Source organism: Melitaea cinxia, chromosome 13, assembly GCF_905220565.1.
Source record: "Melitaea cinxia chromosome 13, ilMelCinx1.1, whole genome shotgun sequence".
Lineage (NCBI taxonomy): Eukaryota > Metazoa > Arthropoda > Insecta > Lepidoptera > Nymphalidae > Melitaea > Melitaea cinxia.
Genome location: NC_059406.1, coordinates 6,016,952 through 6,031,594, shown reverse-complemented (window position 1 = coordinate 6,031,594; position 14,643 = coordinate 6,016,952). Strand labels below are relative to the sequence as shown.

General features: G+C 36.2%; 1 protein-coding gene across 1 annotated transcript; it reads left to right on the top strand.

The window, feature by feature from the left end:
* The first annotated feature begins 7,474 nt into the window (after positions 1 to 7,474).
* On the top strand, positions 7,475 to 14,597 carry LOC123659013 (putative elongator complex protein 1). Its single transcript, XM_045594296.1, is given in 8 exon segments — positions 7,475 to 7,813; positions 7,967 to 8,204; positions 8,261 to 10,703; positions 10,997 to 11,163; positions 11,239 to 11,458; positions 13,790 to 13,994; positions 14,222 to 14,372; positions 14,518 to 14,597. Coding segments are annotated over 8 exon segments (3,834 nt in total). The 3' UTR covers positions 14,589 to 14,597.
* The last annotated feature ends 46 nt before the right edge of the window (positions 14,598 to 14,643 follow it).

Here is a 14,643-nt window from a genome sequence, read left to right as displayed (position 1 = left end):
TTTTTCGCCGTTGCAATATTATTGAGTCCCATCGTTCGTTAGTCGGCAAAGAGCAACACGGAGGGGAGTAGCCATTTACAGGCGTTCCCGTCTATGCTCCATGGGCGTTCCCCTCTGTCAAGGTACAAGGCCAAATGGCCATATGCGTACAATAAAACTAGTTGCTGCCGCAGTGATCACTGGACTAAATCTAGTTGCGCGATTGAATCAACGTCCTTCAAAAAATGCCGAATTGTTCTGTTTTTTGCTGCAAAAAATGATCTGCGACGTCAAATTTACTAAAACATGCCGTTACCTTTTATAGGTAAGTATTTTTTAATCACATTATTACTTGTATACTACTTTTAAACCTTTTTTATACTTAAAAATTACAAATATTATCGATCATTTGACTCGATTTGTTTACCAACACAGGCCGGTCGCCCTCATACAATATGCGGATCGGTCGAGCGACTGATCGGAGTCTATTTCCGAGAAGTCAATGTCGCCAAGTGATAGTGTTGTTACCGGTTTGTTTGTAGATAGCTATCGATAAAAACGGCAAAAGCAAAAGAGGAGACAGATATTTTAGAGATTTTGATTTATTTAAAATATTATATTGCTAGCTTTTTTTAATAAACATAGTTATATAATAAAATTGCATTAAATTAAATATAATACACGTATTATGAGTATTAACACATTTTACTAGAATTACTTAATGTAATTCTTCGACCATAATTTTTTATATAAAAATTTGGCAGGTTTTTTAAAAATCCAAATTTAAGGGATACATGCGAAAAAAATGTTGTAATAACAGACTAACCTGGACGCCCACAAAAAATAGTGTAATTTGTTCAGATCATATCAATACCACTAACTTTGAAGTGTTGGCGAACAATAGAAGGAAATTAGACGAGGGCACCAAACCAACACTAACACCACACTGCTTTTGTCCCGTAAGTATTTTTGTGTCATGTACAAGGTAATCAAGATATGGTTCACCTTAGTCATAGTAGTGAAATGATGCTTAGATTTATCAACTTTGAAAATTAACACTATTAAATCAATCTTTTCAGAGTCATCAACAAATCATTCAATCTAGCAGATGACAGGCTATCATCTTATGATGCCATTAGTGCTACGCTCCCTATTCCTGATTCGTTGACATCACCGTGTACATCATCAACTCCTCAAAATGTGGATTAACTTTAAATCGTTTATTGTAGACTGGTATTGTTTGGCACAACAACATTGGACCAAACGTATTGTGACATAATTATAATAGTTAGACATATGCTGTCGCGACACTTTTTAACCGACCTCCTCTCTTCTTCCAAAAAGAGAGGAGGTTCTCAATTTATAACGATAGCGCTTTTTATAACGATGCGCTATTTATAACGATAGCGCTATTTATAACGATGCGCTATTTATAACGATAGCGCTATTTATAACGATGCGCTATTTATAACGATGCGCTATTTATAACGATGCGCTATTTATAACGATAGCGCTATTTATAACGATAGCGCTATTTATAACGATGCGCTATTTATAACGATAGCGCTATTTATAACGATAGCGCTATTTATAATGATAGCGCTATTTATAACGATGCGCTATTTATAACGATGCGTTATTTATAACGATGTGCTATTTATAACGATGCGCTACTTATAACGATAGCGCTATTTATAACGATGCGCTATTTATAACGATGCGCTATTTATAACGATGCGCTATTTATAACGATAGCGCTATTTATAACGATGCGCTATTTATAACGATGTGCTATTTATAACGATGCGCTATTTATAACGATGCGCTATTTATAACGATAGCGCTATTTATAACGATGCGCTATTTATAACGATGTGCTATTTATAACGATGCGCTACTTATAACGATGCGCTATTTATAACGATGCGCTATTTATAACGATAGCGCTATTTATAACGATGCGCTATTTATAACGATAGCGCTATTTATAACGATGCGCTATTTATAACGATAGCGCTATTTATAACGATGCGCTATTTATAACGATAGCGCTATTTATAACGATGCGCTATTTATAACGATAGCGCTTTTATAACGATAACGCTTTTTATAACGATAGCGCTATTTATAACGATAGCGCTATTTAAAACGATAGCGCTATTTATAACGATAGCGCTATTTATAACGATGCGCTATTTATAATTTATTTATAACTTGTTCCTGGAGTACCCAGGACGGATCGCCCGCGAGAAGCGTGGCCGCCGTCCACGACACCGTAAGGTATACCCGTATCGCTCTCACCGCTATGACCCTCTGGGGTCTCCTTAGGAGGGCCTTGTTAGTGCTAGTGGCGAGAACGTCGGTGAACACGAGGGCACTGTACAGTGCCATGCTGCGCACTATGCTGACGTAGAGATGCCGATACGACTAGTCCTATCCGCCTACGTTGGGCAGGAGTCGGCCCAGCGCGGCGTCGGCTTTCTCGAGCCTTGGAGCGAGCTGTGTAAATTGCAGACCTGTAATGAATTGTGGAAAATAATACTAATTACTCGATAACAATTCTAGATAATTTATTCAAGCCTCAAACCAATTCTATAATCACTTGAATCTAGATTCTCACTTATTATTAGCTTTAAGTTTCAAACCATTTTTATGACGTCATCTAGGAAAATTTCTACGTTAGGTATGTTTCCTATATGTGAACACATAATTCTTTGGAAAATGCCTGGACTCGATGCTAAGCCATAACTAGGCTATTGTACTTGAATAACCCCCTATGTGTGCTTATAACTGTATACTCCTTCGATTCATCGACCTCTATTTGATTATACGCCTGTGATAGGTCAATTTTTGAAAAATAAGTCGACCCGCTTAATCTAACATCTTCAATTGTAGGTAAAGGAAAGCGATCGATCAGTAAATTCGGGTTAACCGTTGCCTCATAATCAGCGCAAATTCTCAAGTAACATCAGCCTTGCTCAACGGCACCAGTTGGGAGGCCCAGTTGGAGCAGTCGACAGGTTCGATGATGCCGCCCCGCAGCATCACGCTCAGCTCGGCGTCCACGCGCGTGCGCATCGCGTACGGCAACGGCCGCGCGCGGTTGAACACCGGCACCGCGCCCGCGCGTTTTCGCAGCATCGCACGCCCGCCCGTGTTCCAACCTAGCCAGCCGCCGAATTTTTCCTTATACCTGTTTATCAAATTAGATATTTCCTCATTAAATGGCACATCCTGGTCTGAAATTTAATTCGATCAACCACTGCCTACCTAAGCGACGTTTTGCCACCTTCTATTACAAATAATTCCAAATTATTACTGACACTTTTAAATTTAACAACTGCTTTTATGACACCTACGGGTTTAATTCTCACACCATTATAAAAATTTAAGACAACATCTGAGTATTCGAGTTTTAAATGTCTAAATTTATTTTTATATGTAACACTACTTATACATGAAACTGCCGAGCCAGAGTCTACTTCCATATTAATTACATGATTTATAATGTAAATCAGTAACTTAACCGCTCGATAATCCTTTAAGCAGAGATGATGGAAGTCCTCTTCCACATCTTGCTCTACTTCTTGAGCACCGTCCGCCATCACCGCTGCCACTTCCGGGGCCGTCGGTGCTGCCACTTCGCCCAAGTGTCGGGTTTGTATCATCCTGTCACCCCGGTCCATTTTGTACTGCTGCCTACGGAACCTGTTTACACACCCGTCTCAAATGTCCCGATTGCATCATTGAACCGCACTTACTGCAAACGTAATCACAAAATCTACACATTCCGTAGTCGTGATCAGTCGCTCCGCAGCCCCCGCACGATCGCTCGTCCTTTCCGCCGGCATGGAAAGCTCCCGAGCTGCTCACACCTCCGCTGGTACACCTGTCGCGCCACGACTTCACCCGACCTCCACAGACCCCACGGTTGTTACTCCACGCTTTCTCTGCCGCAGACAACACATACATTTTTCAAACTTACAGTGAGGCGCCAATCTCTTTAGTTCGGCTACGTAGCTCGCAACGTTCTCGCCGGCAGCCTGACGTCTTTGTCCTAAACCGGTAACGCTCGGCCAAAATAGACGGCGGCGGTTGTAGATGATTTTTCATTATCGCTACCGCTGCCGGATATTCCATCTCAGCTGGTGTTTTGGGGCTTGATAAATTTGCTAATAGTTCGTATGCGTCGTCTCCCATGACCGCTACTAAAGTAGGTAATTGTAGTTCATTTTTGATGTTATTTACCTTAAAATACATTTCCAGACGTTCTTTCGTTCTTCGTTCGCGTAGACGCCGCTGTACGTTACTGCTATCGATGTGTGCAGTCAGACGGTTATATTGAGTGACGATTCATTGTAATTGGTTATCCGTCTTCGTTGCACTGTATGTACTATCAATAGTATTGTCTCTTGCGGCCGTAGGTCAGCCATTAAGCCCACGTACCTCAACTACTGTGGTTGCACGAGCTGTGTATAAGACCGTATTTAAATGTATGGAGTGAAGAGGGAGGAGTATAATGTTATATGGGAGAGAAGTTGAAAAAGGGTCCAGCTGTAAGCTACAAATAACAGTTCAAAAACCTTTTCATTGCTCACACTTCAGCCTATGTCAGTCCACTGCTGGGCATAGGCCTCCCCAATTTCGCGCCAGACAGCTCGAAGACTTTTGTCTTCAAGCATTGCGGAATCTTCGACGTGAAGACTCGACGAAGCCTGCCAAACGCCGCCCAGCCCAACCAAATCCTCCTATCGGCCGCCTTCTCGAAGTTGTTGCGGTCTAGTTGGATAGTATGGCCTAGGTAAATATAATCCTGAACAACATCGAGAAGGGTAGCATTGACAGATACCGGTCTTGGTATGATAAATATTTAAGTATCTTATAATATTAAAATATAGGAACCAAAGGAAAGACTTGCTGCTAGTTAACATTTAATACGGAACCAATTTACCTTCATTAAACATAATAATTGAATACAAACATATTTCGCCGCCTGCCCAGTGTGGTGACTATGGGCAAAACACATGAGTTCACGTTATTTTTGGCGTAAACTTGTGGAGGCCTATGTCCAGCAGTGGACTGTATAGGCTGTAATGATGATGTAATGATGATGATGATATTTCGTAGTACCCGCACTAATCGTTACTTACATATATATCACGATACGACTTGGTTGTTAAACAGAACTTTCGTTTTGTCCAAGTTCATACAGAGACCTACACGCTGGGAGGACCCATTTAGGCCGGCCAGCATCTGGCCTAACTCATCCAACGTCTCCGCAAAGATGACAATATTGTCGGCGAAACGAAGGTAAGAGATGAATTCACCGTTGACGTTAATGCCTCGTTCTCTCCAATCTAAGGTATTAAAGACATCCTCCAGCGCAGTGGTAAACAGTTTCGGTGATATTAAATCTCCCTGTCTTACCCCACGCCGGAGGGAAATAGGTCTTGTTCTCTGGTCCGGGACATGAACGGTCATCGTCGCCGCGTCGTACATACATTTCAGTACCTTGATATATCGCCAGTCGATATGACACCTCTGCAGAGAGTCCAGGACAGCCCAGGTCTCGACAGAGTCGAAAGCTTATTCATCATTACATCATCATTACAGCCCATACAGTCCACTGCTGGACATAGACCTCCACAAGTTTACGCCAAAAATAACGTGAACTCATGTGTTTTGGTTGGTGACCGCAGTACTGGTTTAATCGCACCGAAGACGCTGCTGCCCGTCTTCGGCCTGTGTATTTCAAAGCCAGCAATTAGATGGTTATCCCGCCACCGGTCGGCTTTTTAAGTTCCAAGGTTATAGTGGAACTGTGTTATCCCTTAGTCGCCTCTTACGACACTCACGGGAAGAGAGAGGGTGGCTATATTCTTTAGTACCGTAGCCACACAGTACTCACACAGAAACTTACAACACACAGAAACACACAGAAAGCTTACTCGTAGTCCACAAATGCCATACACAGCGGCTTATTATATTCTTCTGTCTTTTGAATAATCTGCCGAACAGTATGGATGTAGTCTACGGTACTGTAGCCATTTCAAAACCCTGCCTGCTCTGGTGGTTGGAATTCATCGAGTCTTCTCGCGAGACGAATCGTAACAACCCTCGAAAACAGCTTATAGACTTGGCTCAGAAGTGAGGTCGGTCTGTAATTCTTTAACTTATCGCCTTTCTTAAAGAACAACACCACCACACTTCTGGACCACGCCGAAGGCGTGGTACCTCGGTGGATGACGGAATTAAAGAGTCTTGCCAAGGCTTTTAGAAAAGGTCGCCCAGAAGCCTTAAGGAGCTCAGTGGTAACTCCGTTATCCCCGGGGCCCTTCCGTTTTCAAGCTGCCCCAGCGCTGCACTAATCTCATCCTCTTCGAAGTCCGGGATACAATCCGAATAATGGCGCAACAATGGTGCCCGTGAATCTTCGGTATCCCAAGTCGCAGGTTTGCGTGCGCTCGACGAGTACAGCTGTGCATAAAAATTCTCTCTCTCTCGGATCTGAGGGCAAGAGCAGACGGTTCTGCCATTCGCTGTTTTGAACTTCGCTAGAGGGCTTCTTCCCAATGGTATTTGGAAAACTTTGGACCCCCTAATCTACTCAATCACAGTAGCAATCTCTCTCGTATTTGAGCAGTGGAGGTCTCGGCGTACAAGTTTCCGTATCCTCTTGGAAAGAGCCCTCTGTTCTGGCGAAGCAGCCCGCAACTCGCCCTCTGCCGCATCAGATCCAAGGCTTCGGGAGAAAGTTTGGTCTGCTTTGTTGACTTTGTTGGTGGAAAGTGCTTGCGACCCAGTCACAAGCACTTTTACACACATACACACACCGTCTTTACTACGTTGTCGGCTATCTCGTACACGTCGCCAGTAGTTTCCAGCGAATCGAATCGGTTTTGGAGTTCAAATTGAAACTGCTCGGAGCCACATAGTATTTGGGGAGGCGTAGTTTAGAGAGTAGATTTCATCGAGCGGGCCCGGCTCGGAGGCATATTCAGAGTGCCCCGTACTAGCCGGTGGTCGCTGCCAGTGTTAAACCTGTTAACTATTGAGATATCTCTGAATATATGCCTTTTATCCGTTATGATGAAATCTATCTCATTCCTCGTCACAGTATCGGGACTTTGCCATGTCCACCTCCTTTGGGGCTTCTTTTCAAAAAAAAAAAAAAAAATTATTACTCAAGTAGTATTAAAAAAATAGTTGCATGACCTATACATAAGACCGTGTTATTTAATGCTCTTACACTTTAACTAAATTATATAGTTATTTATTTATTATTTTACTGTTTGTTATGTTCATCTGTGGTCTTTGTTCAATTGTGATGAATATGACATATGTCTAAAGACATGTTATTTACATGTTGTGTAGAAATAACGTGGTTAGAATTAATCTAAAACCAATTAGAAAATATTTTAAAGAGTAATCTTAAAATAAAACTAAAAAAAATTTTGACACTAGTCTATAATATCAGTTTTTACAATTATACAAAATGAGAAACTTGTGTATGTGGCAAGTTTGTTCTAAAAAAGGATTTTTTAAGTCACAAGAAAAATATTGCGTCTGTTATAGTCACTATGAAGACTCGAAACTTGGACAATTCTTTACATGTTTGTATAGCCTCGTTGTTAACAACATTGATTCCCATGGTAAAATTAAATGGACCAAAGATCTTTCTAAAGTAGCATCACCGGAAAACAAACCCGTAAACATAACATTTTTAGGTTTAGTAAACTTAGTAAGTGTAGGTTTGGCGAATGGGGAACTCTTTACACTAAGCAGTTCTGGAGCTGATTGTGAACTAGTGGGAGTATGCGATAAAGGATTACTGGTAAATAAATTTAGCTTACATTTTCAGTAAATACACAAATTTATATGAAGGAGAATTGAATTATAAACGAATGCGGATAGAATAGCAATAAACTTATAGTAAAATAGCCGGGTAGTATAAAAGTGTATTTAACTGTAACTTGTTATATTTTAGGCAATGGAATGGAGCCCAGACCAAGAATTATTAGTTTTAGTTACAAAGGATTTCAATGTTGTACTAATGTCTTGTACGTTTGATCCAATAAAGGAATCTAACTTATTATGTGATGAGTTTGGAGAGAAGCAGTTCATAACTGTAGGTTGGGGTAAAAAGGAGACCCAGTTCCACGGTTCAGAAGGAAAACAGGCTAGGGTTAAATCTGATGTGATTCCAAGTAAGTATTTTTGAAATTGTTAATTTATTGTTTTAATTATCATCAAAAATTAATAGTAATTTAATTTTATATAGCCAACAATCAAACAAGCGACAAAATAATAATATCTTGGAGGGGAGATGGCAGTTTATTTGCTGTGGCTTATGCTATGGGTGGTGTTAGAAGATTCAAAGTTTTTGATAGAGAAGGTAATTTGCATTTCACAAGCGAAAAACATCATGGTCTTGAAGCTAACCTTTCTTGGAGACCAAGTGGAAACTTAATTGCTACAACCCTGAAACAGGGAGACAAATGCCACATTGCATTCTTTGAAAAAAATGGCCTAAAACATGGAGAATTTGTTATACCCATTGATTCTGCAAACATTGTTGAAGATTTATTATGGAGTTCTGATTCAGAGATACTGACCATATTGTGTAAAGATCAATCAGAAAATGTTCACAAAGTTTTATTGTTTACCATGAGCAATTATCACTGGTATCAAAAGCAGACTCTTGTTTTCAAACTGAGTGTTATTAAAATTATGTGGGATAATGATTTTGATGTGGCAAATAATAAGAAATTGCATATCTTATTAGAAGATGGACATTATTATTCATATACGTGGATATGGAATATAGATCACAGTAAAGGAAAAACAGAAACGGATGATGCCGTTGTAACCGTTATTGATGGGAGGAAAATTTTGATTTCTGCATTTAGATATGCTGTTGTACCACCACCAATGGCTAATTTGGAAATTGAAATGAATTCTGAAATCAACTCAGTATTATTTGCTCCGGAGAATGTGAATAATTTAAATTCAAATATGTTTGTTGTAGTAACAACTAGCAGTATGGTGTTTGTTGAACAAACTAACAAAAAATGTTTACAGTATGAAATAACAAAAACAATACCTTTCAATGGAAATCTCTTCCCTTTTCAACATTATAATTGGTACTGGTTGGATTGTGATATATTTTTATGTGCTAAAGTTGAAAACAACAACTGTTACAAAATAATTAAGTATAAAATATCAGATGGAATTTTAGAGAGAGAACATGAACAAATTTTATCTTCAGGGGTCACAAGAATCCATTCTCATCCATCTCTTGCATCTGTAGTATTTCTGCAATTAGATTCTGGTGAAATCATACAGTATTACTCTGATGGAACTTTTACACCACAAGAGGTTTCATTTCCTGAAGCATGTCCTAAATTTAGTGTTCTATTAGTAGATAATGATGTTTATTTCCTTGGATTGTCATATAAAGGCTACTTATACCTCATGGATGTCATGGTCATGAATAATGTTAGTTCATTCTTTGTTCATACTGGTTACTTGTTATTGACAACATTTAAACACTTGCTTTTATGTGTAGAGCTTACAAAAGTAGGAATAAATAGCATTGAATCATTTGATAAGAGTGAAAAATCAGATATATATAAAAGAAAAATAGAGAGGGGAGCAAAATTAGTTATTGCAGTACCTAGAGACACAAGGACTATTTTTCAAATGCCAAGGGGTAATTTGGAAACTATACAACCCAGACCTTTGTCACTCAAAATAATTGGAGAGTACCTTGATACATGCAAATATTATGAGGCCTTTGATTTAATGAGGAAGCAAAGAATTAATCTTAATTTAATATATGATCATGATCCTAAACTTTTTGAGAAAAATATTGATGCGTTTCTTAGTACAATAAAAAACAATTCTTGGCTTAGTTTATTCTTATCTGATCTTGAGAATGTAGATGTAACAAAAACTATGTATTCAAGCAGCTACACCAGCAGAGATAATGTTTCAGACAAAGTACTTGAAAAGAAGGTACATTTTGTATGTAATCTTGTAAAATTACATTTAACCAAATCAGCAGACAGTGCAAATAGAATTTTACCATTATTGACAGCATATGTGAAGAAAAATACTGTAAATGATTTAGAGGAAGCACTTATTCTTATCAAAGATCTAAAAAAACAAGAATCTGCTGGAACAAAGTTACCAGTTACAGCTGATGAGGCACTAAAGTACTTACTATACATGGTGAATGTAGACAATTTATTTGATGTTGCTTTGGGAATGTATGATTTCGACCTTGTTTTGTTCGTAGCAAACAAATCACAAAAAGATCCAAAGGAATACATTTCTATGTTAAATGAACTGAATGAAATGGACGAAGACTACAAAAAATTCACAATTAATAAACATCTGAAAAGATTTGATAAAGCTGTACAATGCCTTGCAAGAAGTGGGTCAAGCAAATATGGTGAATTAAGAACATTTGTTAAATATCACAGTCTGTATAGGACAGCTTTAGCTCTATTTTCAGTTGAAGATGAAATATTTAAACAAATATCTGATGACTTTGGATTGTATCTGAAACTAAAGAAGCAATTTATAGAAGCGGGCATAATTTATGAAAGAGCAGGAAGTGTTGACAAAGCTATTGAATGTTACAAGGATGCCCTTGAATGGGAATTAGCAATGAAATTAGCACAATGTAAACCTAGAGAAGAATTTAAAAAGTTCTGTTGGTAAGTTTCTTTTAAAATCAGAATAAAAAATTACTTCATTCGAGTTGGCTACAAAAGCACTTTTGTCATTTTACAATATTTTTTTTAACAGTTAATTAAAAGTTAACCAATTTGGAACAGAAACTCTGTGGAGATAAATCTGCAAGAAACTCCATAGTTACTAAATTCACACCACTAAGTCCAAAAAACTTTATTATTAATATAAAGTTAAAATTTATTTTCTGGCAATTGTAAAATTTATAATATTTAAATAAGAAGTAAACATTTATCAATATGGAGTTTTTAATGTACAGGGAACTTGCAATCAGTTTGAAGGAAGAAAAACGATTTAAAGAAGCTTTAGCAATTGTAGAAGAATTTTCAGAAGATAGTGAAAATGTTATCATTTTTGCTATTGAGTGTGGACAGTATAAAACAGCAATGAAGTTATGTACCAAATTCAAACATTTATACTTAATAGGTACGTTATTTCTTCGAGAAAACCACTACTTTTGAGTTATAAATGCGTATTTAATATTGAATGTTTTTTTTTTAGATAAGAAATTATTACCATCACTGTTGGAAGAGTACTACTCCTTGAAGGACTTGCTAGACACAAACTGGAACAATTTCATTAAGTACAGGAATCGTCTTCAAATTGTAAGAGAAATTAAATGTAAAAAGTCTATGGAAGAGTTGGACACACCTTATGCTAACAAGGATAGTGATTTATATTCTGATGCTGGAAGTACCATTGCTTCTTCTTCCGGATCAGGGTAATAAATTGTATATTGAATAACCTTAACAATAAAACGACTAGATCCTTATAGTTCAGGCCCTATGAAGTTTGTATAATTGTGAAATTAGTTTAAATTTATGGTTACTTCGGTGACCTTTTGAAATGTACATAGTATGATACATTCTGTTTTTTTGGAAGTCTTATTTAGTAAACAAATATGGCGTACTTCCAACCACAGACAATAGAGTAATATTGTTAAGTTTAGTAAAGTGACACAAAGAGCAAATGAATAGTCTGGGTAGCACATGTACGATGTACTAAAAGGTTACATTACTATGGTACGAAATGTAATAGTACCAAACGTCAGTCTCTATTCGGACCTAATCGGACTAACCGCAAACTGTAACAGTACTATCAACTATTAATCTATGTTACTTGAACTACGTTCCCTTTTTGTCAAAGTTTTATGAACATAACGGAAACTATTCCTTTTACGTAAAAGTATTTTTTTTTTATAATCTTTGTTTAGCGTAGTAAGTAAAAATTGAGCATTCAAATAATGCAATTTCGCTTGATGGTAACATTATTTTATGACTTATCAACAAATTATAATTCGTCAAATTTAAAATACACGGCCTATTTTATCACTTATGCTGTTTATTCATATACTCATTCACCTCTAAAAATATTATGCCCACATCCCTATTTGCCTTTAAAAAAATTGAAATGTCATATCCAAAAATATTAATTATCTGTACTCTCGAAATTCGTATTTTGATAGTTTTTTAACCGACTTCAAAAAAGGAGGAGGTTACTCAATTCGACCGATTTTTTTAACCAACTTCCAAAAAAGAAGAAGGTTCTCAATTCGACTGTATTTTTTTTTAATGTATGTTACATCAGAACTTTTGACCGGGTGGAGCGATTTCGACAATTTTTTTTTAATCGAAATGTGGTGTGTGTCTATTGGTCCCATTTAAATTTATTTGAAATCTAACAACTACTTTTCGCGTTATATCTAATAATGCGTTTTTACTTGACGCTTTTTTCGTCGACCTACGTTGTATTATACCACATAACTTTTTATACTGGATGTACCGATTTTGATAATTCTTTTTTTGTTGGAAAGGAGATATCCCCAGTTTTGTACCATGATAAGGAAACCAGGATTCGATGATGGGATCCCAGAGAAATCGAGGGAAACTCTCGAAAATCCGCATAACTTTTTACTGGGTGTACCGATTTTGATAATTTTTAATTTAATCAAAAGCTGATGTTTATCATGTGGTCAAATTTAAATTTTATCGAGATCTGATAACTACTTTTTGAGTAATCTTTGATAACGCGTAGTTACTTGACTATTTTTTCGTCGATCTACGTTGAATTATTTGTCGATGTAATTGAAGTCGGTTTTTTTTCGTTTGTCTGCAAACACAATTATATGTGTTTAAAATGATAAATTGATATTTCTTTTTAGTGAAATAAATAGTAAATGGAGTTTTACAAATGTCTGAAAGCTAATGTGTAGTGAAAGTGAGTGATAAATCCGAAAAAAAACGTGAATTACGTATTGACAGGGGTTTGTTTACTAAATAAGACTTCCAAAAAAATAGACATTGTATGCTAATATATTATTATCTAACTGAAATGTTTTATATACATTTAACTTTTATATTCTTATAAGATTATTTATTATTTCTCTTGTTGAGAGATTAGAAATAAATATACTTACTTGCACTGCTCTGAAATTAAAGAAATTTGTTAAAATTGAAGATTTAAGTATTATATAGGAATGACAATACATTACATTACTGTTAATCATACAATTTTACCTGAAATTGAAGAAACGACACAAAGTATTCATTAAGTACTCTTAGACTTCACAAATTCCAATAATTATAAATCAATAGGTACATATAATAAAAATGTACGCTGTCTGTACTTTTAAGATATATGAGAAACAATATTATTGGGACTTTTAACAACCCAAATAGCACCCAAAACAATGATTGTTAGAATTTCAGAAACGGCTTATCTGATTTAGATGTGATTTTTAAAAAAATATATTATAGAAAGTTAAGCTTAACATTTAGTGTTTGTTTCATGTCAATCGGTTCATAAATAAAAAAGTAATGTCAATTTAAAAAATCACGTTGAACATGTAGTCACTATTTCACGCGGACGAAGTCGCGAGCACAGCTAGTAACGAAATAAATTTTACGTCATTCCTTCTGATATCATTTTATCTCTCTTAATTTAAACTTTAATGACAGCCAGCCAGGCATGGTATAATAATTCAACTAAACATATTCTGTAGGAGTTTCTTTATATTCTTTTAAATATTTTCTTGTTTTATTTTTGTTATCAGGAGGTCATACAGATCAAGTAAGAACAGAAGAAAACATGAACGTAAAGTAGCATCTCTTAAAGAAGGATCACAATACGAGGATACTGCACTTGTAATAGCCCTGCATAGTCTTGTTACATCAACATTTGAATTGCGCTTGCATGTAAAAGAAATCAATATAGCATTATCTTGTTTAAGCAAAGATGACAAAGCTTTAATTCTTCAGGTAACTTTAACTTTTCATCTGAATATATCTAAAATTCTGATTTATTTATTAAAATCTATACTTAGGTATAATAAAACTATAGCAGGTCCAATTCAGAACAACACGATAAAAATCAATTTACTACACTGCATTGTATTTATTATTTTGTCATAAACTTAATTATTGTAATATTTTTATATTAAATTTTAAAAATGTTGGGAATAATAGAATTATTAATATCTTTTTAGTCAAGTTTGGAAAGTTTGTTGAAAGAAATGAAAGAGAGCTTAAAAACTATCTGGAGCAATGCTTTTACTTTAGAAGCTACAAATGCAGCTATTGCGGCGGAAAATGTACCTGAAGGATGTAGTGTTATCCCTCAAGGTATTGCTACACTAGGTAAGTTTAAACAAACTGATTATTTTTTTGCTCAACAAATATATGGTTAACGTTTCAGGTGAATTAAAAAGCTTTACAGACTGTGGAATTACGAGAAAATTTTAATTAAATTAAGCAATATATCTATATCTTATTTTATTTACAGATTCTCATCTAAGAATAGCTCCAGTTATACAAGAATTAAATTGGAAACTGAGTGGATTAAACAGTTTATAATCTTTGAAATATCTCCTTTTATTTTTTAAAATATGTATTATAATAATACATTTGT